A 25,381-nucleotide genomic window follows, 5' to 3' on the forward strand; every position below is an offset into this window, starting at 1 on the left:
TGCAGTGCATCTTGTATATGGTACACACTGCTGTCACTGTGTGTTGGTGGTGGAGGGAGTGAATGTTTGTGGATGGGGTGCCAATCAAGCGCGCTGCTTTGTCCTGGATGGTGTTGAGCTTCTTGAGTGTTGTTGGAGTTGCACCCAATCCAGGCAAGTGGACAGTATTCCATCACACCCATGACTTGTGCCTTGTAGATGGCGGACAGGCTTTGGGGAGACAGTAAGTGAGTTACTCACCGCAGAATTCCCAGGCTCTCACTTGCTCTTGTAGCCACAGCATTTATGTGGCTGGTCCAGTTTAGCTTCTGATCAATGGTGAGCCCCAGGATGTTGATAGTGGGGCATTAAGCGATGGTATTGCCATTGAATGTCAAGGGGAGATGGTTAGATTCTCCCTTGTCATTCCTCAATGGTAATATTTTGGCACTTTTGTGGCGCTAATGTTACTTGCCACTTATCAGCCAAAACCTGGATGTTGTCTCGGCCTTGCTACATATGGACATAAGCTGCTTCAGTATTTGAGGAGTCGCGAATGGTGCTGAACACTGTGCAATCATCAGCAAACATCCCTACTTTTGACTTTATGATGGAGGGAAGGTAATTGATGAAGCAGCTGAAGATGGTTGGACCTAAGCCACTACCCTGAGGAACCACTGCAGTGATGTCCTGGAGCTGAGATGATTGACCTCCAACAACCACAACCATCTTTCTTTGTGCTAGGTATGACTCCAACCAGCAGAGAGTTTTCCCCCCGATTCCCATTGACTCCAGCTTTGCTCGGGCTCCGAGACTCTCTCCTCACCTCTAGAGTTCAGCTCTTTTGTCCATGATTATACCAAGGCTGTAATGAGGTCAGGAGCTGAGTGGCCCTGGCGGAACCCAAAATGAGCATCACTGAACAGGTGATTGCTGAGAGGCTTGTTCTGGAGCACTGGTTTTCAGTACTATTGCTGGAATGTTGTCAGGGCCCATAGCCTTTGCTGTATCCAGTGCCTTCAGCTGTTTCTTGATATCACATGGAGTGAATTGGATTGGCTGAAGACTGGCATCTGTGATGCTGGGGACCTGAGGAAGAGGCCAAGATGAATCATCCACTTAGCACTTCTGGCTGAAGATGGATGCAAATGCTTCAGCCTTGTCTTTTGCACTGATGTGCTGGGCTCCCCTATCATTGAAGATGGGGATATTTGTGAAGCTACCTCCTCCAGTTAGTTGTTTAATTGTCCACCACCATTCACAACTGGCTATGGCAGAACTGCAGAACCGTTGGTTGTGGGATTGCTTCGGCCTGTCTATTGCATGCTGCTTACACTGTCTGGCATTAAAGTAGCCCTGTGTTGTAACTTCACCAGGCTGACAACTAACTTTTAGGTATGTTTGGTGCTGCTCCTGGCTTGCCCTCCTGCACTCTTCATTGAGGGCTGGTTCCCCAGCTTGATGGTACAGGTAGAGTGGGGGATATGCTGGGCCGTGAGGTTACAGATTGTGGCTGAATACAGTTCTGCTGCTGCTCATGGCCCACAGCATCTCATGGATGCCCAGTTTTGAGTTGCTAGATCGGTTCAAAATCTCTCCCATTTAGCACAGTGGTCGTGTCACACAACACGATGGTGGGTACTCTCAATGTGAAGACGGAACTTTATCTCCACAAGGACTGTGTGGTTGTCATTCCTACCAATACTGTCATGGACAGATGCATCTGCAACAGGTAGATTGGTGAGGATGAGGTCAAATAAGTTTTGCCATCTTGTTGGTTCCCTCACCACCTGCCGCAGACCCAGTCCAATAGCTATGTCCTTTAGGACTCGGTCAGCTCGCTCAGTAGTTGTGCTACCGAGCCACTCTTGGTGATGGACATTGAAGCCCCCCACCCAGAGTACATTTTGTGCCCTTGCTACACTCAGTGCTTTTCCATGTTGAACACCACTTGGAAGAAGCACTGATTCATCAGCCGAGGGGAGGCAGTAGGTAGTAATCAGCAGGAGGTTTCCTTGCCTATGTTTGACCTGATGTCATGAGATCGGGAGTCAATGTTGAGGATTCTCAGGGCACTCCCTCCCAACTGTATACCACTGTGCTGCCAACTCTCGTGGGTCTGTCCAGCTGATGGGACTGGACAAACCGAGGGATGGTGATGGTGGTGTCTGGGACATAGTCATACTCATGTACTATCTTGCAGACAATGTCAGGCTGTTAATTGATGAGTCTGAGGCAGTTCTCCCAATTTTGGCACAAGCCCCTCGTTATTAGTGAGGAGAACTTTGCAGGCTGGGTTTGCCACTGTCTTTTCTGGTGCCTAGGTCAATGCTGGGTGGTCTGTCCAGTTTCATTCCTCATTTTACACTTTGTAGCAGTGTGATATAACTGAGTGGCTTGCTTGGTCATTTTAGAGGGCAATTAGAGTCAACCACATTGCTGTGGGTCTGGATTCACACGTAGACCAGACCAGGTAAGGACAGTAGATTTCCTTCCCTAAAGGACTTTAGTGAACCAGATGGATTTTTATAACAATCAACAATGGTTTCATTTTCACCACTAGACTCGGTTTTAATTCCAGATTTTTATTATTTGAATTCAAATTTACCATCTGCCGGGGTAGGATTCGAACCATGTTCTTACAGCATGAACCTGGGGCTCTGGATTACTAGTCTAGTAACATTTCCACTACGCCATCACCTCTCCTTATTGATTATGTGCTCAAATCCCTGGAGTGCTGGATTTTCCTGCAGGGTTCCGGACCAAATGGAGGTTAGAAGCCTGAACTGTGTGGGAAACAGTCACTCACCTGTGATTTTCCACGAATTGACCAATTAGTGGATAGAGGGTGGGCTCGCCATCCAAGTAGGAACTGTGGGAGGGCTTTCGGAGCTGGAAGGCCAATAGGAGGCCATCCAGCTTGAAAACAGCAGGATGCCATGGCAGGTACGTGAGGGATGGCACCCTCTCTCCCACTTTTTCAAATGTAAAGTAAAAAACTAGATCAAGTAGTTGGGTCACCATTGTGGGAAAGGAACCCCTCCTTAGGGTGGCCTGCAATTGCAAACGAACGCAGGCAGGCAGGGAAGGCCTCTAAGCCTGTCAGGAACACTGAACCCTGGTTTGCCACCAGACAGCCACCTCCAGGCAGCTAAACCTTTGCCCGCTGCCTGTGGGAACCTGAAGGTCGACTGGAAAAATCCAGTCGGTCTCCAACAATTGGCCTTAAGTGGCCATTAACTAGGTGAATTAGCTACATGCTGCTTGCCACCCCCTCATCCCACCTCTGCAAAAGGTGCCGGCTAGTGCCGTGAAATTTCGTGCCTGCCCACCTTTACCGGGGCCTAAAAGTCCAACTACCAGTTCTAGACTCTCCAGCCAGGGGATACAACGTCTCAATCTGTCAAGCCTTGCAACACTTTCATACAGTTCACCTCGCATTCTACTCAATCTTACCTCATAGATCAACTCTCTCACCTCTGTCATCTTAGCTCAGCATCTGTTTGAGGAATAGACCAAGAAAATCTTTCATATTCTTCTGGTTTTATTGGCATTTTGATAAAGTATTCTTTAACTCCTATCCCCTCCAAAATAAAAGGTAAACTGGCCTCAAAATTCTGAATATTCGAGAGCCTTCCTAACATTTTTAGGCATATGAGTCAGGGCAGACTGACTGGGAGAGAAATTAGTCCCCTTTGGCCCATTATTTTAGGTGACAAAACTAGTGTTGGGGGGAACCAATTTTTCCCAAGTGTGCAACTGCCAATTTGGAAGCTGCCGACTTCCAAGTGTCTCGGGACACCTGCCCGAATGTGTTAGTCAGGGTCCTAATGCCTGTTATAGGCCCTCATTGGCATTGGTGAGACCATATTTGGAGTACTGTGAACAGTACTGATCTCCTTACTTAAGGAAGAATGTAAATGCGTTGGAAGCAATTCAGAGAAGGTTTACTAGACTAAAACCTAGGATGGGTGGGTTGTCTTACGAAGAAAGGTTGGACTGGCTAGGCTTGTATCTGCTGGAGTTTAGAAGAGTGAGAGGCTACTTGATTGAAACATACAAGATCCTGAGGGGTCTTGACAGGGTGGAGGTGGAAAGGATGTTTTCCCTTGTGGGAAAATCTGGAAAGGGGTCACAGTTCAAAAATAAGGAGTCGCCCATTTAAGACAGAGATGAGGAGAATTTTTTTCTCTCAGAGGGCCGTGAGTCTTTGGAACCCTCTTCCTCAAAAGATGGTGCAAGCAGAGTCTTTGAATATTTTTAAGGCAGAGGTAGATAGATTCTTGATAAGCAAGGGGGTGAAAGGTTATTGGGAGTAGGCAGGAAGGTGGAGTTGAGGTTAGCAATTATTGCTGTTGATTTTAGTGGGTGGATGTTTAAGGTGCTCGTATGACATTCCTCTGACCATTGTTTAGGCATTAAGTTGTTTTATTCAAATGGCTTAATGTCTTTGATAAAGGAATGTCAAGTGAACTTGTTGAGCATTTGTCTACTGTCATAGCCGCTAAGCGCACTGCACTGTTGAACTACAAGAAAGCCCCCAGCGAGTTAACATCCGTAGCACTTAAAACAGCCAGACGCGCTGCACAAAGAACAGCCAGGCACTGTGCAAATGACTACTGGCAACACCTATGCAGTTGTATTCAGCTGGCCTCCGACACCGGAAACATCAGATGAACGTATGATGGCATTAAGAGTGTTTTTGGGCCAACTATCAAAAAGATTGCCCCCCCCCCCCCAAGTCTAAATCAGGGGACATGATCACTAACCAACGCAAGCAAATGGATCGCTGGGTGGAGCACTACCTAGAACTGTACTCCAGGGAAAATTTTGTCACTGAGACTGGCCTCAATGCAGCCCTGTCTCTGCCAGTCATAGATGAGCTGGACATACAGCCAACAAAATCGGAACTCAGTGATGCCATTGATTCTCTAGCCAGCGGAAAAGCCGCTGGAAAGGACGGCATTACCCCTGAAATAATCAAGAGTGCTAAGCCTGTTATATTCTCAGCACTCCATGAACTGCTTTGCCTGTGCTGGGACGAGGGAGCAGTACCACAGGACATGCGCGATGTCAATATCATCACCCTCTACAAGAACATGGGTGACCGCGGTGACTGCAACAATGACCGTGGAATCTCCCTGCTCAGCATAGTGGGGAAAATCTTCACTCGAGTCATTTTAAACAGACTCCAGAAGCTGGCTGAGCGTGTCTACCCTGAGGCACAGTGTGGCTTTCGAGCAGAGAGATCCACCATTGACATGCTGTTCTCCCTTCGCCAGCTACAGGAGAAATATCACGAACAGCAAATACCCCTCTACATTGCTTTCATAGATCTCACCAAAGCCTTTGGCCTCGTCAGCAGACGTGGTCTCTTCAGACTACTAGCAAAGATCAGATGTCCACCAAAGCTACTAAGTATCATCACCTCATTCCATGAGTATATGAAAGGCACAATTCAGCATAGCGGTGCCTCATCAGACCCCTTTCCTAGCCTGAGCAGCGTGAAACAGGGCTGTGTTCTCGCACGTACACTGTTTGGGATCTTCTTCCCCCTGATGCTCTCACACGCGTTCAAGTCTTCAGAAGAAGGAATTTTCCTCCACTCAAGATCAGACGGCAGGTTGTTCAACCTTGCCCATCTTAGAGCGAAGACCAAAGTACGGAAAGTCCTCATCAGGGAACTCCTTTTTGCTGACAATGCTGCATTAACATCCCACACAGAAGAGTGTCTGCAGAGATTCATCGACAGGATTGCGGCTGCCTGCAACGAATTTGGCCTAACTATCAGCCTCACGGGACAGGACATCAGAAATGCTCCATCCATCAATATTGGCGACCACGCTCTGGAAGTGGTTCAAGTGTTCACCAACTAGGCTCAACTATCACTCGTAACCTGTCTCTCAATGCAGAAATCAACAAGCGCATGGGGAATGTGTCCACTGCTATGTCCAGACTGGCCAAGAGGGTGTGTGAAAATGGTTCACTGACACGTTTCAAGCCTGTGTCCTCAGTACCTTGCTGTATGGCAACGAGGCCTGGACAACGTATGTCAGCCAAAAGCAAATTCTCAATTCATTCCATCTTTGCTGCTTCCGAGGAATCCTTGGCATCAGGTGGCAGGACCGTATCTCCAACACAGAAGTCCTCGAGACGGCCAACATCCCCGCTATATACACTCTACTGAGCCAGCGGCGCTTGAGATGGCTTGGCCATGTGAGCCGCATGGAAGATGGCAGGATCCCCAAGGACGCAATTTACTGTGAGCTCGTCACTGCTATCAGACCCACCGGCCGTCCATGTCTCCACTTTAAAGACGTCTGCAAACATGACATGAAGTCCTGTGACATTGACCACAAGTCGCAGGAGTCAGATGCCAGTGATCGCCAGAACTGGCGGACAGCCATAGAGGCAAGGCTAAAGAGTGGCGAGTCGAAGAGACTTAGCAGTTGGCAGAAAAAAAGACAGAAGAGAGAGCCAACTGTGTAACAGCCCCGACAATCAATTTTATCTGCAGTGCCTGTGGAAGAGTCTGTCACTCGAGAATTGGCCTTTATAGCCACTCCAGGCACTGCTCCACAAACCACTGAACACCTCTAGGTGCTTACCCATTGTCTCTCGAGACAAGGGGGCCAAAGAAGAAGAGATAGATTTTTGATAAGCAAGGGGGTGAAAGGATATTGGGAGTAGGCCAGAATGTGGAGTTGAGGTTAGCAATTACTGCTGTTGATTTTAGTGGGTCGCTGTTTAAGGTGCTCGTATGACATTCTTCTGACCATTGTTTAGGCATTAAGCTGTTTGATTCAAATGGCTTAATGTCTTTGGTAAAGGAATGTCAAATGAACTTGTTGAGCATTTGTCTACTAATATCGCCAACCATAACTTCCAGCCTCTGGTGTTGAGAAGGAGTCCTTTACTGGTTTGATTTTGCCGCCTGCAGTTTTATTAGGGCATTCGTAGTTTATATTGGAGTGATCAAGTCACCCACGGTTACTTTATTACTTGTACCTCTGTTTTTATCTTGCGTATAAGATTTCTCTGGGAGCTTCCCTGTTTTGTGGGACTAGTGGAGTAACCTTGACATTTTTACAATCTGATCCTCTGGAGATTCACTAGGTCTCTGAGGAGATCCGAAAGCTGCTACAGCTATACTTTGGAGCAGTCAGTTCTTTATGCGACCTCTCTACTTTCTCTTTCGAGATCCAATGAATTTGCTTTATTGGTCTGTGCTTTTTCCTCCCCTCTCGTCCACCCCTAATTTAGGCCAGCCCTGTGTTGCTCTATTGGGACCAAAGGGCCACAGGCTTCTAATATTTGCTATGCTTCAGAAACACGGGATGAGAATCCTTAATGATTCAAAAGTCCTTTAATATCTGTTGTTGTGGCTGAAAACCCACTGAGAATCAATTCCCTGGATGCTGCTGTATTATTATTGGCATTGGGCAAGATGAGCTGTAAGAGACCCTGTCACAATATAGCTGTCTGGGAAAGAAAGAAAGCTGCATTAACCTTGAAGGGCTGTCCTTGTTCAGATTATACTTACACCTCTCCAACTCAAGGTCATTCATAACCTTTTTGTTCAGCAAGGCTGGAAGCAAAGCAATGATGTAATTGCTGCTTTGAAAAACATTATTATATCAGGATCTAGCACAAGGCTACATTGGAGTAATGTTCTTTTGTCCCTTGATACAGGCTATGTCAGGTGATGTGTTCCTCAAGGTGCTCAGCTGTAGACTTTTTTATGAATTCAGCATGGAATAATATCAGGGAGGAGGAGCTTTAATTATGTGGAGAAAATGGAGAAGCCAGGTTTGTTCGCCTTCGAGTGCAGAAGTTGAAGAGGAAATCCAATGCAGGTGTTCAAAATTTTTTTGATAGATAAATGAGGAAAAACTGTATCCAATGGCAGAAGGATCAGAACAGGAGGACGTGGGTTGGCAAAAGAACCAGAGGCAACATGACAAAACTTTTGTTTAACGCAGCCAGTTGTTGTATCGAGGATACACTGCCTGAAAGGGTGATGGAAGTGGGTTCAATAACAACATTCAAAATGAAACTGAATAAACATTTGAAGGGAAAAAGAAAATTACAGGACTATGGATAAAGTGCCGGGGAGTGGGACTAACTGGATAGCTCTACCAAGGAGCCAGCAAAAGCACAATGGGCTGAATGGCCTCCTTCTGTTCTGGATCATTCTATAATAACTTGAACCTGCTTTTCAACCTTCCTAGGCTTTTTCTTAAGCCTTATTTACTGGTGTTGAGCGACAAATTGTGGCTTTTTGTTGTCTTGATATCCTGTTACCAGAGGCAGTATTTCTCGAGCTTGTGATTTCTCAGAGAAACAAAAGATATTCAGTATTGGGGTTGGCCAGTTGTGCCCTGTGCACTGCTGAAAACTGAAACATCAAATCTTAGTCTGGTGGACAATCCAGGGTCTCTCTGGGCCAGACAGATTCTTAAAATTCCAGCTCATCCAACACAATGATAAAGGAACACATACTCCAATACTAAAGCTGGCAAAATTTCAGAAGTAGCATTATTATTGTGTAATTAACCCTAAACTACAAAACAAACACTTCAAAGCAATATTAATTGAAAACATTCTGTTGCGTCTTGTCTCCATTTTCTCTACCATTTTTTTAAACTTTAATTTTGCCATTTATCCCCGATTCACACCAAACCTATGTATCATTTCTAAAAAAAATATGGGCTGAAATTTGAGCCCCCTCCGGGGCCAGGAACACAGATAGGCGAGAGTTAAAAATAGCCCCACCAGCCGGCGTGCCAGTTCCCTGGCTCCATCATGCCTCGCGGCCATCTTTGCAGAGGCAGGATGGTGGTCGGTGGGCGGAGGGTGGCAGGGCTACCTGCCCGCACACAGCAGGTAGTGGTCACAGCTCATTTTGAGCCAATTGAGGCCAATCAAAAGAGGTCAACTGGGATTTTCCAGTCGGCTTCCAGGTTCACGCAGGGGGCTCCGGTTTAGTTGCCTGGAGATGGCCTCCTGCTGGCAGGCTGGTGCAGCCAGCACTCCAGGCAGGTCTAGAGGCCCTCCCTGCCTGCCTAGGTGAAGGAGCAGCCACAGGCTGCCCCCCCCCCCCCCCCCCTCCATCGCGGTCCCCCCCCCCACAGTGATGGCCTGGCAGCAAGATCCATTTTTTAATCTCAAATTGAAGAAGTTGGAGAGAGGGCGCCTCCACTTCCATCACCCTTTCAGGCAGTGTATTCTCGATACCATCTATCACAGCCCACAGCTCCTTTTAAGCTGGAAGGCCTCTGATTGTCCCTCCAGTTTGAAGAATCCATTCCCTTTCCTTAATTGGATAGCAAGCCCATCTCCAGGCCAATTAAGAGGGCGCCTCCGTGAAAATCACAATGAATGATTGTTTCTCTCCGGGGGTGGCTTCAGCACACGGAAACAGTCCCGAGCTCTGTTTCCTCACCCCACCGAGGGAAAATCTTGCCCTACATCTTTTAAAATAAACTTTTCTTCCTCCTTGCTTTAACGTAGATTGTGATTGGCTAAGCTCAGTTCCAAAGGCATTTTTTTTTTTTAAATAGCCAACTGCTCATTCAAATGGGCAGAAAAGTGGCAGATGGAATTTAACCCTGAAAAGTGTGAGGTGATACACTTTGGAAGGAGTAATGTGACATGGAGGTATTCAATGAATGGCCTGACACTGGGGAGTTCCGAGGAACAAAGTGACCTTGGCGTGTTTGTCCACAGATCCCTGAAGGCAGAAGGGCAGGTTAATAGGGTGGTGAAAAAGGCATATGGGATACTTGCCTTTATCAATCGAGGCATAGATTACAAAAGCAGGGAGGTCATGTTGGAGTTGTGTAGAACTTTGGTAAGGCCACAGCTGGAGTACTGTGTGCAATTCTGGTCGCCACATTATAGGAAGGATGTGATTGCACTGGAGGGGATGCAAAGGCATGGTGCAAGGATGGTGCCTGGGATGGAACATTTAAGCTATGAAGAGAGGTTGGATAGGCTTGGGTTGTTTTCGCTGGAGCAGAGAAGACTGAGGAGTGACCTGATCGAGGTGTACAAGATTATGAGAGGCATGGACAGGGTGGATAGGGAGCAGCTGTTCCCCTTAGTTGAAGGGTCAGTTACGAGGGGACAGAAGTTTAAGGTGAGGAGCAGGAGGTTTAAGGGGGACTTGAGGAAGAACTTTTTTACCCAGAGGGTGGTGATGGTCTGGAATGCACTGCCTGGGAGGGTGGTAGAGGCGGGTTGCCTCACATCCTTTAAAAAGTACCTGGATGAGCACTTGGCACGTCATAACATTCAAGGCTATGGGCCAAGTGCTGGCAAATAGGATTAGGTAGACAGGTCAGGTGTCTTTAACGCATTGGTGCAGACTCGAAGGGCCGAAGGGCCTCTTCTGCACTGTATTATTCTGTGGTTCTGTGATTCTGTGCTGCCCAAATATCAACGCTCCAATAAGTAATTCACTACATGCAACACTTTGAAATAAGTTGATGATACTCCATGCGTATGCAGTGTCGTATGTTGAAGACTGATGACTGGAATGGTTGCAGCCTTGGTGCGGCCAGACTAACCCTTAACATGTTTAAGTATCAGAACACAAAGAAGCCATCACTGAGAGATGAACAAACACAGCAGTGGCTGACTGAGCAATATAGTGCTGTTGGGATGAGGATTGAAGCTAAGAAATAAGAAAACTATTGAGAAATTATTTATTTAAAAAGTCTTTTTTATTTCTTTCATGCAAAGAAAACGTTTTCAATTTGATTGGTAACGGTGGGCGAAATATAATTTAATAAATCAGCGGGGGCTGGGGGTGTCTTACAGTAAGGAAAGATCATCAGATTTCTATCTGAAAACTGAAAAGGATAGATCTGCCTCTGATTCTTCTGCTGGTTTATCTTACCTTATCCTTAGTAGGTGGAACATGATAAGGTAGAATAAATGATTTTCACCAACAATGCTACTTCAGAGAGCTGAATGCTTATTGTAAAATTGCTATGGCACTGTGGAAGAACATTAATTGCTTTATTAGTTATGGAGCAGAGAAAGTGCAAGTAAGAGAAAAAAAGATGTTTAATGGATTTTAAACGCTGATAATAAGAAAAACTGGCACCATTTATAGTGATAGCCTTGTATCCTGTTTGCTAACTGTTGATTTTCTGTAGTGATGATATGACCTTTGTCAATCCTCCAGTGTGGGCAATGGCTAAAAGATCAGGATGGAAAATACAATAGAACTGTTTCTATTAGCTTCGTAGTTCCATATATAATATATAGAACATAGAACAGTACAGCACAGTACAGGCCCTTCGGCCCACGATGTTGTGCCGAACCTTTAACCTACTCTAAGATCAAACTAACTACCTACCCTTCATTCTACTATCATCCATGTACCTATCCAAGAGTCGCTTAAATGCCCCTAATGTATCTGCTTCTACTACCACCGCTGGCAGTGCATTCCACGCACCCACCACTCTCTGTGTAAAGAACCTACCTCTGACATCTCCCCGAAACTTTCCTCCAATCACCCAAAAATTATGCCCCCTGGTGATAGCCCTTTCCACCCTGGGAAAAAGTCTCTGACTATCCACTCTATCTATGCCTCTCATCATCTTGTACCCCTCTATCAAGTCACCTCTCATCCTTCTTCGCTCCAATGAGAAAAGCCCTAGCTCCCTCAATCTTTCTTCGTAGGACATGCCCTCCAGTCCAGGCAGCATCCTGGTAAATCTCCTCTGCACCCTCTCTAAAGCTTCCACATCCTTCCTATAATGAGGCGATCAGAACTGAACACAATATTTCAAGTGTGGTCGAACCAGGGCCTTATAGAGCTGCAACATAACCTCGCGGCTCTTAAACCCAATTCCCCTGTTAATGAAAGCCAACACACCATAAGCCTTCTTAACAACCCTATCAACTTGGGTGGCAACTTTGAGCGATCTATGGACATGGACCCCAAGATCTCTCTGTTCCTCCACACTACCAAGAATCCTGTCTTTAAGCCTGTATTCCGCATTCAAATTCGACCTTCCAAAATGAATCACTTCACACTTTTCCAGGTTGAACTCCATCTGCCACTTCTCAGCCCAGCTCTGCATCCTGTCAATGTCCCATTGCAACCTACAACAGCCTTCCACACTATCCACAACTCCAGCAACCTTCGTGTCATCGGCAAACTTGCTAACCCAGCCTTCCACTTCCTCATCCAAGTCATTTATAAAAATCACAAAGAGCAGAGGTCCTAGAACAGATCCTTGTGGAACACCACTGGTCACCGAGCTCCATGCTGAATACTTTCCATCTACTACCACCCTCTGACTTCTATAGGCCAGCCAATTTTGTATCCGGACAGCCTACTTTCCCTGTATCCCATGCCTCCTTACTTTCTGAATGAGCCTACCATGGGGAACCTTATCAAACGCCTTGCTAAAATCCATATACACCACATCCACTGCTCTTCCTTCATCAATGTGTTTTGTCACATCTTCAAAGAATTGCATAAGGCTTGTGAGGCATGACCTGCCCCTCACAAAGCCATGCTGACTGTCTCTAATCAAACCATGCTTTTCCAAGTAATCATAAATCCTGTCTCTCAGAATCCTCTCCAATAATTTGCCCACTACTGCCGTAAGACTGACTGGTCTATAATTCCCAGGGTTATCCCTATTCCCTTTCTTGAACAAGGGAACACATTTGCCACCCTCCAATCATCCGGTACTACTCCAGTGGACAGTGAGGACGCAAAGATCATCGCCAAAGGCGCAGCAATCTCTTCCCTCGCTTCCCATAATATCCTTGGGTATATCCCGTCTGGCCCCGGGGACTTATCTGTCCTCATGTCTTTCAAAACTTCCAGCACATCCTCCTTCTTAACATCAACCTGTTCGAGCATATCAGCCTGTTTCACGCTGCCCTCACAAATGACCAGGTCCTCTCACTAGTGAATACTGAAGCAAAGTATTCATTTAGGACCTCCCCTACCTCCTCCGACTCCAGGCACAAGTTCCCTCCACTATCCCTGATCAGCCCTACCCTCACTCTGGCCATCCTCTTGTTCCTCACATAAGTGTAGAACGCCTTGGGATTTTCCTTAATCCTACCCGCCGACTTTTTCATGTCCCCTTCTAGCTCTCTTAAGTCCATTCTTCAGTTCCTTCCTGGCTACCTTGTAACCCTTTAGAGCCCTGTCTGATCCTTGCTTCCTCAACCTTAAGTAAGCTTCCTTCTTCCTCTTGACTAGTTGTTCCACATCTCTTGTCATCCAAGGTTCCTTCACCCTCCCATCCCTTCCCTGCCTCATCGGAACAAACCTATCCAGCAGTCGCAGCGTGCTCCCTAAACAACCTCCACATTTCTGTCGTGCATTTCCCTGAGAACACCTGTTCCCAATTTATGCTCCCCAGTTCCTGCCTAATAGCATTGTAATTCCCCCTCCCCCAATTAAATATTTTCCCATCCCGTCTGCTCCTGTCCCTCTCCATGACTATAGTAAAGGGCAGGGAGTTGTGACTATCACCGAAATGCTCTCCCACTGAGAGATCTGCCACCTGGCCTGGTTCGTTGCCAAGCACCAAGTCCAACATAGTCTCCCCTCTAGTCGGCCTATCTACATATTGAGTCAGGAAACCTTCCTGGACACACCTGACAAAAACTGCTCCATCCAAACTATTTGCACTAAGGAGGGTCCAATCAATAGTAGGGAAGTTGAAGTCACCCATGACAACAACCCTGTTACTTCTGCACCTTTCCAAAATTTGCCTCCCAATCTGTTCCTCCATGTCTCTGCTGCTATTGGGGGGTCTATAGAAAACTCCCAACAAAGTGACTGCTCCTTTCGTGTTTCTGACTTCCACCCATAATGACTCAGTAGACAAACCCACCTCGACGACCTCCCTTTCTGCAGCTGTGATACTATCCCTGATTAGCAATGCCACTGTATATAATATAATGGGAGTGATTCCATGGCACTAGTCCGATCCAGATGTTTAGATTACAGTTGTCAATGACTCTTGCTTTAGGTTGTGGTTTTAAGATTTGATCAAGGGTCAGAGATTATCCAAAAGGGGGCAAGGAGTCACAAACCATTTAATATGATTTACTGAGAAGCGACAGGTCAAACACAATACATTATCAGATTGCACATAGCAGACACACGACTTGTAACAGGTGACAATGGTTTACTGCTCCTGGATCGAACGGTTGGATGATGGGGCAGATCTTTGTAGCTTGTGGTGATGATCTCTTCTTCTATCGTCTCTCAAGCTGGCAGAGGTGTTAAGCCAAAACTAATGTGGATCCACCACAGGGAGTCTGTCCTCCCTTCTAGACTGCCCATTTTTATACCTAGTCTTAGGAGATGGTGGACATCTCATGTCAATCACTTGTTTTATTACTTTTACTCATTGAATTGTTCAATTATCAGGGAATATATGCTCAAGGTGGACCCCTTCCAACCTGGCTCTAGTCCCATGAAACTGTCTTTGCTTATCTCTGGTAAGGACGTCCTGTCACCTTCATCCAGAGAGCTTGATTAGATATGCAGGTTATGACTTCTTTTCCCAACTTTGTATTAAACTCACACAAAGACTTGTTTCTGTCCTAGATAACAGGCTCTTGTGGAAAAATCTAATATATCCTGACTGCGCTATTCTGTGTTTGTGTTAGTTTCTTTAGCAGGCTGCCAAAGCTTTCTTAATTAGAGAGAGAGAAGGGAGAGAGAAAGAGAGAAGAGAGGAGAGAAAGAGAGAGCTATTTCTATAGTGTGTAATTAATTTCTAAAGATTTAATAAGGCCATTAGGATGCTATTTCTCACACGGTCCACAATACTATCTTGAGCTCTGTGATTAATTTACTGTGTGTCTCAGAGGGAATCTCACAGAGATCCGTAAGATACTGAATGGGATGAAGAAAGTAAACATGAAAAGAGAGATACACCAGGGCAACAGATCAAGAGGGCACAGGCACAGGGTTGCAAACAGCAAGCGTAGTTCAACACCAGGAATAATTTCTTTACAAAGACGTTAATCCAACAGAAGGAAACTTTTGCCAGGAAGTCTGTTTGAGACTGAATCACATTTAAGAAACATCTCAATGCTGTGATGGTTAGCTAGTCGGGTTGTATTCAGTATGAATAAAATTAAATAGGCTGCAAGGCTTGTATAGTTACGTAGGCCATGACTTTTGACAAATTTAGGTGCTGAAGAGCCTCCAAGGTGGCCAAGACAGGGTTTTAAGATGAAATGTCAGTTTAGCCTGCATTTAGCACAAGACACCATCTGGGTAAAGAAATTGGAAGCCAGCACCCAGAGGATCAATAAGGGGCTGATTGCCACTTAAATTGCCTAAGGGCGCTCATTAATGATGCTGCATAGCGTTTTGGTGGATAGCGGTTGACTTAAGGCCCTCTCCTAACAGCAACCGGCTGATTGGGACTAAACTAGTCATTCAGAGGATTTCAGAGAATCAATGAAAGTTTCATAGAATCATAGATAGTTTATGGCACAGAAAGAGGCCATGTGGTCCATCGTGTCTGTGCCAGCCGAAAAACGATACACCCAGTCTATTCTCACCTTCCGCATTTGGTCCATAGCCCTGCGGATTACGGCACTTGAGTTGCATATCCAGACTCCTTTTGAATGAGTTGAAGGTTTCTGCCTCAACTACCCTTTCAAGCAGTGAGTTCCAGACCCCCACCACCCTCTGGGTGAAAAAATGTTTTCTTCATCTCCCCGCTAATCTTTCTACCAATCACTTTAAATCCATGCCCCCTAGTCAGTGACCTTTCTGCTAAGGTAAATAGGGCCTTCATCTCCACTCTATCCAGGTCCCTTAAAATTTTGTACATTTCAATTAGATCTCCCCTCAGCCTTCTCTGTTCCAAGGAGAACAACCCCAGCCTATCCGATCTTTCCTCATAGCTGCATTTTTCCAGTCCTGGCAACATCCTCGTAAATCTCCTCTGTACCCTCTCTAATGCAATTACATCCTTTCTGTAATGAGGTGACCAGAACTGCACACAGTACTCAAGTTGTGGCCTAACCAATGAGTTATACAGTTCTAGCAGAACCTCCCTGCTTTTATATTCTATACCTCGGCTAATAAAGGAAAGGATTCCATATGCCTTCTTAACCACCTTATCAGCCTGTCAGTCTACCTTCAGGGATCTGTGGACATTCACTCCAAGGTCCCTCACTTCCTCTACACTTCTCAGTATTTTCTAATTAATCGTGTATTCCTTTGCCTTGTTTGACCTCCCCAAATGCATCAACTCACACTTCTCCAAGTTGAATTCCATTTGCCACTTTTCTGCCCATCTGACCAGATCATTAATATCTTTCTGCAGTCTACATTATCCTCCTCGCGATCTACCACATGGCCAATCTTTGTCATCTGCAAACTTCTTGATAGTATCCCTTACATTTGTGTCCAAATCGTTAATATGTACCACAAAAAGCAGGGGACCCAGTATTGAGCCTTGCAGAATGCCACTGGAAACAGCCCTCCAGTTGCAAGAACACCCGTCAACAATTACCCTTTGTTCCCTGCCACTGAGCCAATTTTGGATCCACCTTACTGCATTTCCCTGGATCCCATGGGATTTTATTTTTTTAACCAGTCTGCCATGTGAGACCTTATCAAAAGCCTTGCTAATATCCATGTAGACTACATCAACTGCATCTGCTGTTCACGGCATTTCTCCTGTATCTGACGAAGGGAGAACAGCATGTCAATAGTCGATCTCTCTGCACGAAAGCCACACTGTGCCTCAGGGTAGACGCGCTCGGCCAGCTTCTGGAGCCTGTTCAGAGCGACTCGAGCAAAGACTTTCCCCACTATGCTGAGCAGGGAGATTCCACGGTAGTTGTTGCAGTCACCGCGGTCACCTTTGTTTTTATAGAGGGTGATGATGTTGGCATCGCGCATGTCCTGGGGTACTGCTCCCTCGTCCCAGCACAGGCATAGCAGTTCATGTAGTGCTGAGAGTATAGCAGGCTTGGCACTCTTGATTATTTCAGGGGTAATGCTGTCCTTCCCAGGGGCTTTTCCGCTGGCTAGGGAATCAATGGCATCACTGAGTTCCGATTTGGTTGGCTGTATGTCCAGCTCATCCATGACTGGTAGAGGCTGGGCTGCATTGAGGGCAGTCTCAGTGACAGCATTCTCCCTGGAGTACAGTTCTAGGTAGTGCTCAACCCAGCGGTCCATCTGTTTGCGTTGGTCAGTGATTATGTCCCCCGATTTAGATTTGAGGGGGGTGATCTTCTTGATGGTTGGCCCAAGAGCTCTCTTCATGCCATCATACATTCCTCTGATGTTTCCGGTGTCTGAGGCCAGCTGAATATGACTGCATAGGTGTTGCCAGTAGTCGTTTGCGCAACGCCTAGCTGTTCTTTGTGCAGTACTTCTGGCTGCTTTAAGTGCTGCGGATGTTAAATCGCTGGGGGCTTTCTTGTAGTTCAAAAGTGCAATGCGCTTAGCGGCTATGACAGGTTCCAGCTCTTCATTATGAGATTGAAACCAGTCTGCATTTCTCTTCGCACTTTTGCCGTAGGTGGTCAAAGCTGACTCATAGATGGCATCTCTGATGTGGGCCCACTTGGTCTCAGCATCCCCTGTGGGAGTGTTTTGAAGGGCTGTTACAAGTGAATTTAGAAATTTTTGTAACAGCTGTGGGTGAGAAATTCTGCACGTGTTGATGCGCGGGTGGCCCTTCTGCTTGGAATGATGCAACTTCTTTGGTCTGAGTCTAACCTTGCTGCACACCAGGGAGTGGTCGGTGTCGCAGTCCGCACTGTGGAAGCTGCGTGTGATTTGAACACTGTTTAAGGCGGCTCGCCTTGTGACAATGAGGTCTAGCTGGTGCCAACGACGTGATCTTGGGTGCCTCCATGAAACCTGGTGACAGGGTTTAGTGTGAAAGAACGAGTTGGTGATGCAGAGGTTATGATAGGTACACAACTCAAGCAGTCTCTGCCCGTTCTCATTCATCCTTCCAACGCCATAGCGCCCAAGGCAGGAGGGCCATGAGTCATGGTCGGCCCCAACCCTGGCATTAAAGTCCCCCAGCAGGAATAGGTGTTCGGTGTTGGGGATGCTGCTAATGATGTTATGGAGTTGTTCATAGAACTGGTCTTTAGCTTCAGGTGCGGAACAGAGTGTTGGAGCATAGATGCTGAGTAGGTGTACTGGACCAGAGGTGGTGAGCAGTCGGATGGACAGTATGCATTCCGAGCCATTTGAGGGAGGCTCTATCATGCTGAGCAAGGAGTTTCTGATGGCGAAGCCCACTCCATGCTGTCTTGGTTCTTCAGGATCCCTGCCCTGCCAGAAGAAGGTGTAGTCTTGCTCTGCTAGAGAGCCACTCGCGGGGAGGCGAGTCTCCTGAAGTGCTGCAATGTCCACATTGAGTCTACTGAGCTCGTTGTTAATGATGGCGGTCTTCCGAGAATCGTTGATTTGTGTAAGGTCTTCCGACAGGCCAGGACACATAGTTCTGACGTGGTCTCTTCAGACTACTAGAAAAGATCGGATGTCCACCAAAGCTACTAAGTATCATCACCTCATTCCATGACAATATGAAAGGCACAATTCAACATGGTGGCTCCTCATCAGAGCCCTTTCCTATCCTGAGTGGTGTGAAACAGGGCTGTGTTCTCGCACCCACACTTTTTGGGATTTTCTTCTCCCTGCTGCTTTCACATGCGTTCAAATCCTCTGAAGAAGGAATTTTCCTCCACACAAGATCAGGGGGCAGGTTGTTCAACCTTGCCCGTCTAAGAGCGAAGTCCAAAGTACGGAAAGTCCTCATCAGAGAACTCCTCTTTGCTGACGATGCTGCTTTAACATCTCACACTGAAGAATGCCTGCAGAGTCTCATCGACAGGTTTGCGTCTGCCTGCAATGAATTTGGCCTAACCATCAGCCTCAAGAAAACGAACATCATGGGGCAGGATGTCAGAAATGCTCCATCCATCAATATTGGCGACCACGCTCTGGAAGTGGTTCAAGAGTTCACCTACCTAGGCTCAACTATCACCAGTAACCTGTCTCTAGATGCAGAAATCAACAAGCGCATGGGTAAGGCTTCCACTGCTATGTTCAGACTGGCCAAGAGAGTGTGGGAAAATGGCGCACTGACACGGAACACAAAAGTCCGAGTGTATCAGGCCTGTGTCCTCAGTACCTTGCTCTACGGCAGCGAGGCCTGGACAACGTATGCCAGCCAAGAGCGACGTCTCAATTCATTCCATCTTCGCTGCCTTCGGAGAATACTTGGCATCAGGTGGCAGGACTATATCTCCAACACAGAAGTCCTTGAAGCGGCCAACATCCCCAGCTTATACACACTACTGAGTCAGCGGCGCTTGAGATGGCTTGGCCATGTGAGCCGCATGGAAGATGGCAGGATCCCCAAAGACACATTGTACAGCGAGCTCGCCACTGGTATCAGACCCACCGGCCGTCCATGTCTCCGTTATAAAGACGTCTGCAAACGCGACATGAAATCGTGTGACATTGATCACAAGTCGTGGGAGTCAGTTGCCAGCATTCGCCAGAGCTAGCGGGCAGCCATAAAGACAGGGCTAAATTGTGGCGAGTCGAAGAGACTTAGTAGTTGGCAGGAAAAAAGACAGAGGCGCAAGGGGAGAGCCAACTGTGCAACAGCCCCAACAAACAAATTTCTCTGCAGCACCTGTGGAAGAGCCTGTTACTCCAGAATTGGCCTTTATAGCCACTCCAGGCGCTGCTTCACAAACCACTGACCACCTCCAGGCGCGTATCCATTGTCTCTCGAGATAAGGAGGCCCAAAAGAAGACATCAACTGCACTGCCTTCATTTATCTTCCTTGTTACTTTAAAAAATTCGATCAAGTTGGTCAGACAAGCACTACTGAAAGGTATATCACCTTTTACTGTTCACTTGTTGCTGGTGGTTTGAAGAGGACTTGTGGAACACATCGAGAGACTTTCTGGAACACTTTGTTAATACTTCACCAAAACTCTAACAGCATTGATTTATTTCACCTGAAAAAAAATGAGTGTTGTGCCAGTCTTACCCTTATTGGACACCTTATAGGGGTCACATGGAGAAAGGGAGTGCTTAGTCATTGGCATCTTGCTAAGGATCCCCCCTTGGCGTGCAGTATGAATGAAAGGAGGACATGAGGCCTGGCCGGGCAGCACCAGCTGCTGTGGAGAGAGGGGGACAGGAGGGAGAGGTGGACTCCTTCCCTTCTCTGGACAACCTCCAGCACTACATCCAGGAACCAGTGCCCCCCCCACTCCCTCTCAGTCCCTGAGCCATCCTGAAAACTGCCAATTCTGCACCTGCAGTGGAAATAGGTGGGTGGAGCCCACAATAACTGCTCCATGAAAACTGCTAATTAGTGCTTGAGTACAAAACATGCAAGTGTCTGTTTTAGCACCTCCAAGCAAGTACAAATGATGGTAATCAGCAATTAGCATCAAAATTGCATGCTAAAACCAGACTTTCAAACAGTCAAGTCATATTTACACAGCACCTGTTCAGCGTTTATTTTCACCCTTTCACCAAAGTAATCCTCATAGGGTTCACAACGGAGAAACAGGCTATTCAACGCAACTGATCTATTTCTCCTCCACACGAGCCTCCTCCCCACTCTTCCTCATCTAACCCTATCTGCATTGCCTTCGAAGTAAGTTTGTAGGCTTCTTTCCTTCAGACCTCTCCTGCAAACTTGTGTTTTTTTTTATTTGAAGATTTACCAATCAAACTTAAATTTAGAGGAGACAATACAGAATCAAAGGTGTAATGAAAGGGTTTCCAATTTTTAATATTTTTTGAGGACTCATGTTTTAGAATTATGGAAATTGATTCATTTGGAGGATTGAAATTATTCCATAGATGCTGGACTTTGTTTTATTTTTTTAAAAAAGGTCACTGGAAGATCTTGGGGAACCTTGTTTAAAAAAAAAACAAACTGTTATTGGATGTCACATGCCTTAAGCTAAATAAACAACACGAGCCTTGGTGACTAGGGGAATTGTTTACAGAGAAGTGACATGTCAAGATTTATGGTGGTCAAGTTGGTTTCATTTTGAATATTTATTTGAGTCAGTTGGGTTTTCAGCTTGCTGAGAGAAGTACCCAGCTCATCCATTCTCCACCTCTCTGTGAAACCCTGAGAATTCAGTGTGTGATAGCTGAAACCCCTAATGCCACAGTTCTCCTGGAAAGCCTGCCAGACTAATCCTTGATGTCGCCTGAAGAGAACTGCTCCAAAAATGATCCCAGTGACAGCCGTCTACACGTATTTGGGGTGCCAGAAGAGGGACAACTGATATTATTCTATATCTTATCCTTTTCCTTCAAGAATTAACAAGTATTTGCCAAAGTTTTTTTTGTCTTCTTTCATAAAGAAATCATTGCAAAGAAAACCTCTACTTTGTTTTTCTTTAACTGGTGCATGCGTGTGCATGCATGAATGTTGGGCTAAGCTAGAAGGGAGCTTTTATATTTCAATCTGTGTGCTAATGCTTTGCATCTTCACTGAATATGTCTTGTTTTATAATAAATTTATAATTTTGTTGTTTATTGAAGAAACCTGGTTGGCGGATTTTATTCTGAAATTAAAAATAGAGTATATAATCGGCCATATCAGTAACTGGGTAAACATTTAAATATATGTTGTGACCTGTGGAGAAGTGGAACTAGAAAAGACAGTGCACTCCTCCTGCCTCGGTCGTAACAGAGGAAATAAATACATCTCACTCATGCCCAGACAGTTGGCAAGAGTTTTGATTATAACAATCCAACAATGGCCAATACCAATAAGAGATATGTAATTGGACAAAAAGCGTCACAAAGGTTCAGAAATTAACAAAATTTAGTGACCTATCTGCACCAAGAGCTCCATGAAGAAAAGTGTACTCAAGAAGGACGAGCTGAGCTGAGATATATTTGACTGCACATAGACCAGTACACCATATTTTCCTGCCCAATGATCGCGAAAGGTCTGAAAAATCCAGTCCATAATCTAATCATTCAAATCAGAACTCACCCTTAAGTATCATTAGTACAAAAGAAAGATACTGCAGATGCTGGAAATTTGGAATAAAAACGGACAATGCTAGAAATACTCAGCAGGTCTGGCAGCATCTCTGGAGAGAGAAATAGAGTTAATGTTTAGGTCAATGAGCTTTCATCAGAACAGTCAGTTCTGAAACCTTAACTCTGCTTCTCTCTTCACAGATGCTGGCAGACCTGCTGAGCATTTCCAGCACCTTTTGTTTTTATTCCTCAAGTGCCATTAATGAGTTACCAACCATCAACCCAGGCATATAATATTTTAAACCCCAGAGAAGCCCATCTGAACAACTCCAGGTTCTGTATTCAACAGAGCCTAGCATTCCGCTCTGCAAGAATGTTAAATAGTCACTGTAATCCGTTCTTCTCAATGACAACAAGGTTCAGGCAGAACAAAAATATTTTCTCAAAGTCTGGAGGCAGCAGCTTTCAGAATTGACCATTTTTTTTATTCCTTCACAGGATGTGGGTGTCATTGCCCACCCCTACTGTCCTTGAGAAGGTGGTAGTGAACTGCCTTCTTGACTGCAACCGAGTGGCTTGCTAGGCCATTTCAGAGGGCAGTTAAGAGTCAACCACATTACTGTGGATCTGGAGTTACATGTAGGCCAGACCAGGAGAGGATGACAGATTTCCTTCCTAAAGGACATTCGTGAACCAACAATCCACTAGTTTCATGATCACTCTTACTCATCTTAGATTTTAATTGCAGATTTAATTAACTTAATGCAAATTCCCTAGCTATCATAGTGGGATTTGAACTTACATCCCCTAGCTAATCCAGTAACATAACCACTATGCTACCTCACAGGCATTAGTTATCCTATATTTTATATAGTACAATTCTGATTGAGGCTTAACAGGAATGAATTTTGTTTGTAAGAAACTGCAGTGTTTTGTTTAAACTTACCATTTTGCAGTAATATCACGGCCAAGTACTCCTCATGGTAGCTATCCACATACAGGAGGATGCTGGGGGCATGTTTTGTCCGGAAGCTGAAAGCAGTGTTCTCCGTGGAAATTGTCCTGTCCATGTAGATGGCAGATAAATGCGCACTTAGATTCTTAGCAATCCCATAAAACTCCTGGAAGTTGTATATCAAAGATGTTCCAATCTCAAAGAAAGCAGAAACTTCTGTAAAGAAAGAGATTGTGTAGTGTAAATATGACTGCACAGCACTTTAATTATATACTCTCTCTTCAGAAAATCGATGCAGTGCCTTTAGTCTGAATGAGGCAAATATTCCTGTTGAAAACCTATCATTAATTTTGATTCTTAAGTGTGAAAAGAATATAATTACTGATATCAGTGAGTGAAATTTCCTTTTTATATCACTAATGGTACAGTAGTGATGTTACCAGACTAGTACTCCAAAGAGCCAGAGAATGTGATTTGAATTCCGTCATGGAAGTTTCAGAATTTGAATTCGATTTAAAAAACAAATTTGGCAATTAAAAGCTGGTATCAGTAAAAGTGACCATGAAGCTGTCAGATTGTTGTAAAAATATTTTTAAGGCAGAGGTAGTTAGATTCTTGATAAGCAAGGGGGTGGAAGTTTATCAGGGGTAGGTGGAAATGTGGAGTAATCAGTTCAGCCATGAACTTATCGAATGGTGGAGCAGGCTCGAGGGGTCGCGTGGCCTACTCCTGCTCCTAATTCGTATGTTTGTAAATCCAACTGATTCATTAGTAGCCTGGGGATTACCATTGACCAGAAACTGAACTGGACCAGCCATTATTGTGGCTACAAAAACATGACAGAGGCTGGGAATTCTGTGGCAAGTAACCCACCTCCTGTCTCCCCAAGGCACAAGTCAGGAGTGTGATGAAATACTTGCCTGGATAAGTGCAGCTCCAACAACACTCAGGAAGCTTGACACCATCCAGGACAAAGAAGCCCACTTGATCGGCACCCCATTTATAGCTCATCCCTAATTGCCCTTGAGAAGATTGTGTTGAGCTGGCTTCTTGAACCGCTGCAGACCATGTGGGGTAGGTACACCCACAGTGCTGTTAGGAAGGTAGTTCCAGGATTCTGACTCAGTGACAGTGAAGGAACAGTGATACAGTTCCAAGACAGGATGGTGTGTGGCCTGGAGGGGAACTTGTAGGTGGTGGCGTCCCCATGCATTTGCTGCCCTTGTCCTTCTAGGTGGTAGAGGTTGCGGGATTGGAAGGTGCTGTCTAAGGAGTCTTGATGAATTGCTGCAGTGCATCTTGTAGATAGTACACACTGCTGCTACTGTGCGTTGGTGGTGGAGGGAATGAATGTTTGTGTATTGGGTGCCAATCAAGCGAGCTGCTTTGTCCTGGATGGTGGCACTACTCATACTGCTGAGCTGTCAGCCCTCTGATTGGCCAGAACATCTTGGAGGCAGGATCCCTGTCCCTTCAAAGTCTTTAAAAGGATGGGGGTCCTGCCTCCTAAAAACCTTGACACAAAAAGACCGAAGGATCGCTCCAGGGAGCTGAGAAAATGCAGAGGTGGAACTCCCCCCAGCCTTTTCAGCCTGGTGTCAGGAGCCCAGCTCCAGTGCAAAATCCAACCCTTTCATATGTGGATGCCTGGTGAGAAGCATCCGTCTTATTATTGATGGTCTTGAACCTTTCCCTCCACTCCTCTTCCCCCAATGCCCCCAACACTTCTCTCTGTCCTCCCACCATCTCCAAATCCCCATCCCATGATCAAAGACTCCTTTGAAAGCACCTTGCAAACCCACAATCTGTACAACCTAGAGGGACAAGAGTAGCACACATATGGGAACACCACCGTCTCCAAGACTGCAGCGGTTCAAGAAGGTGGACCACCACCTCTTCAACAAGGGCACATAGGGATGGGCAATAGATGGTGGTCTTGCCAGCGACGCCTACATCCCACGAATGAATTAAAAAATGATGTGAAATTCTCCAAACACAAATTTCCCAATGTTCATTTTAATGAATGAGGGAAAGGAGGTTCATATTGTTTGCATGCTGTTCGGATTTTGTTTGTATTCAATTCGAGATGCATAGTGACCCATTCACTAGAACACTGAAATGAAACAGTACTTTGAAAGAAGGACAACACGATGGAAAGTAACTACTGTGATTTATAGATGAGCTATTAGGCTGTTTGTTCAATCTTAGGAATATAGGAATATCAGATCATTCAATCCCTCGACCCTGTCCTTCCACTCAATTAGATCATGGCTGAGGCATCTCAACTCCATTTGCCCATCTTTGATCCAGACCCTTTGATAGCCTTACCAAATAAAAATCTTTCAATTTCAGTCTGGTATGTTTTAATTGACCAAATATCCACAGCATTTTGGGGGAAGAGAGTTCCAGATTTCTA

The 25,381-nt window shown here is 45.7% G+C and overlaps 1 protein-coding gene across 3 annotated transcripts in view; it reads right to left on the minus strand.

Moving 5' to 3' along the window:
• LOC137371882 (contactin-associated protein-like 5) overlaps positions 1-25,381 on the minus strand; it is a 761,481-nt gene that overhangs the window by 140,360 nt on the left and 595,740 nt on the right. For all 3 annotated transcript variants that reach the window (XM_068034863.1, XM_068034865.1, XM_068034866.1), the window contains one exon: positions 22,957-23,181. In XM_068034863.1, coding sequence (XP_067890964.1) covers positions 22,957-23,181 — 225 coding nt within the window. The remainder of the gene's footprint in view (positions 1-22,956; positions 23,182-25,381) is intronic.

This window comes from Heterodontus francisci, chromosome 7, assembly GCF_036365525.1.
Source record: "Heterodontus francisci isolate sHetFra1 chromosome 7, sHetFra1.hap1, whole genome shotgun sequence".
NCBI lineage: Eukaryota > Metazoa > Chordata > Chondrichthyes > Heterodontiformes > Heterodontidae > Heterodontus > Heterodontus francisci.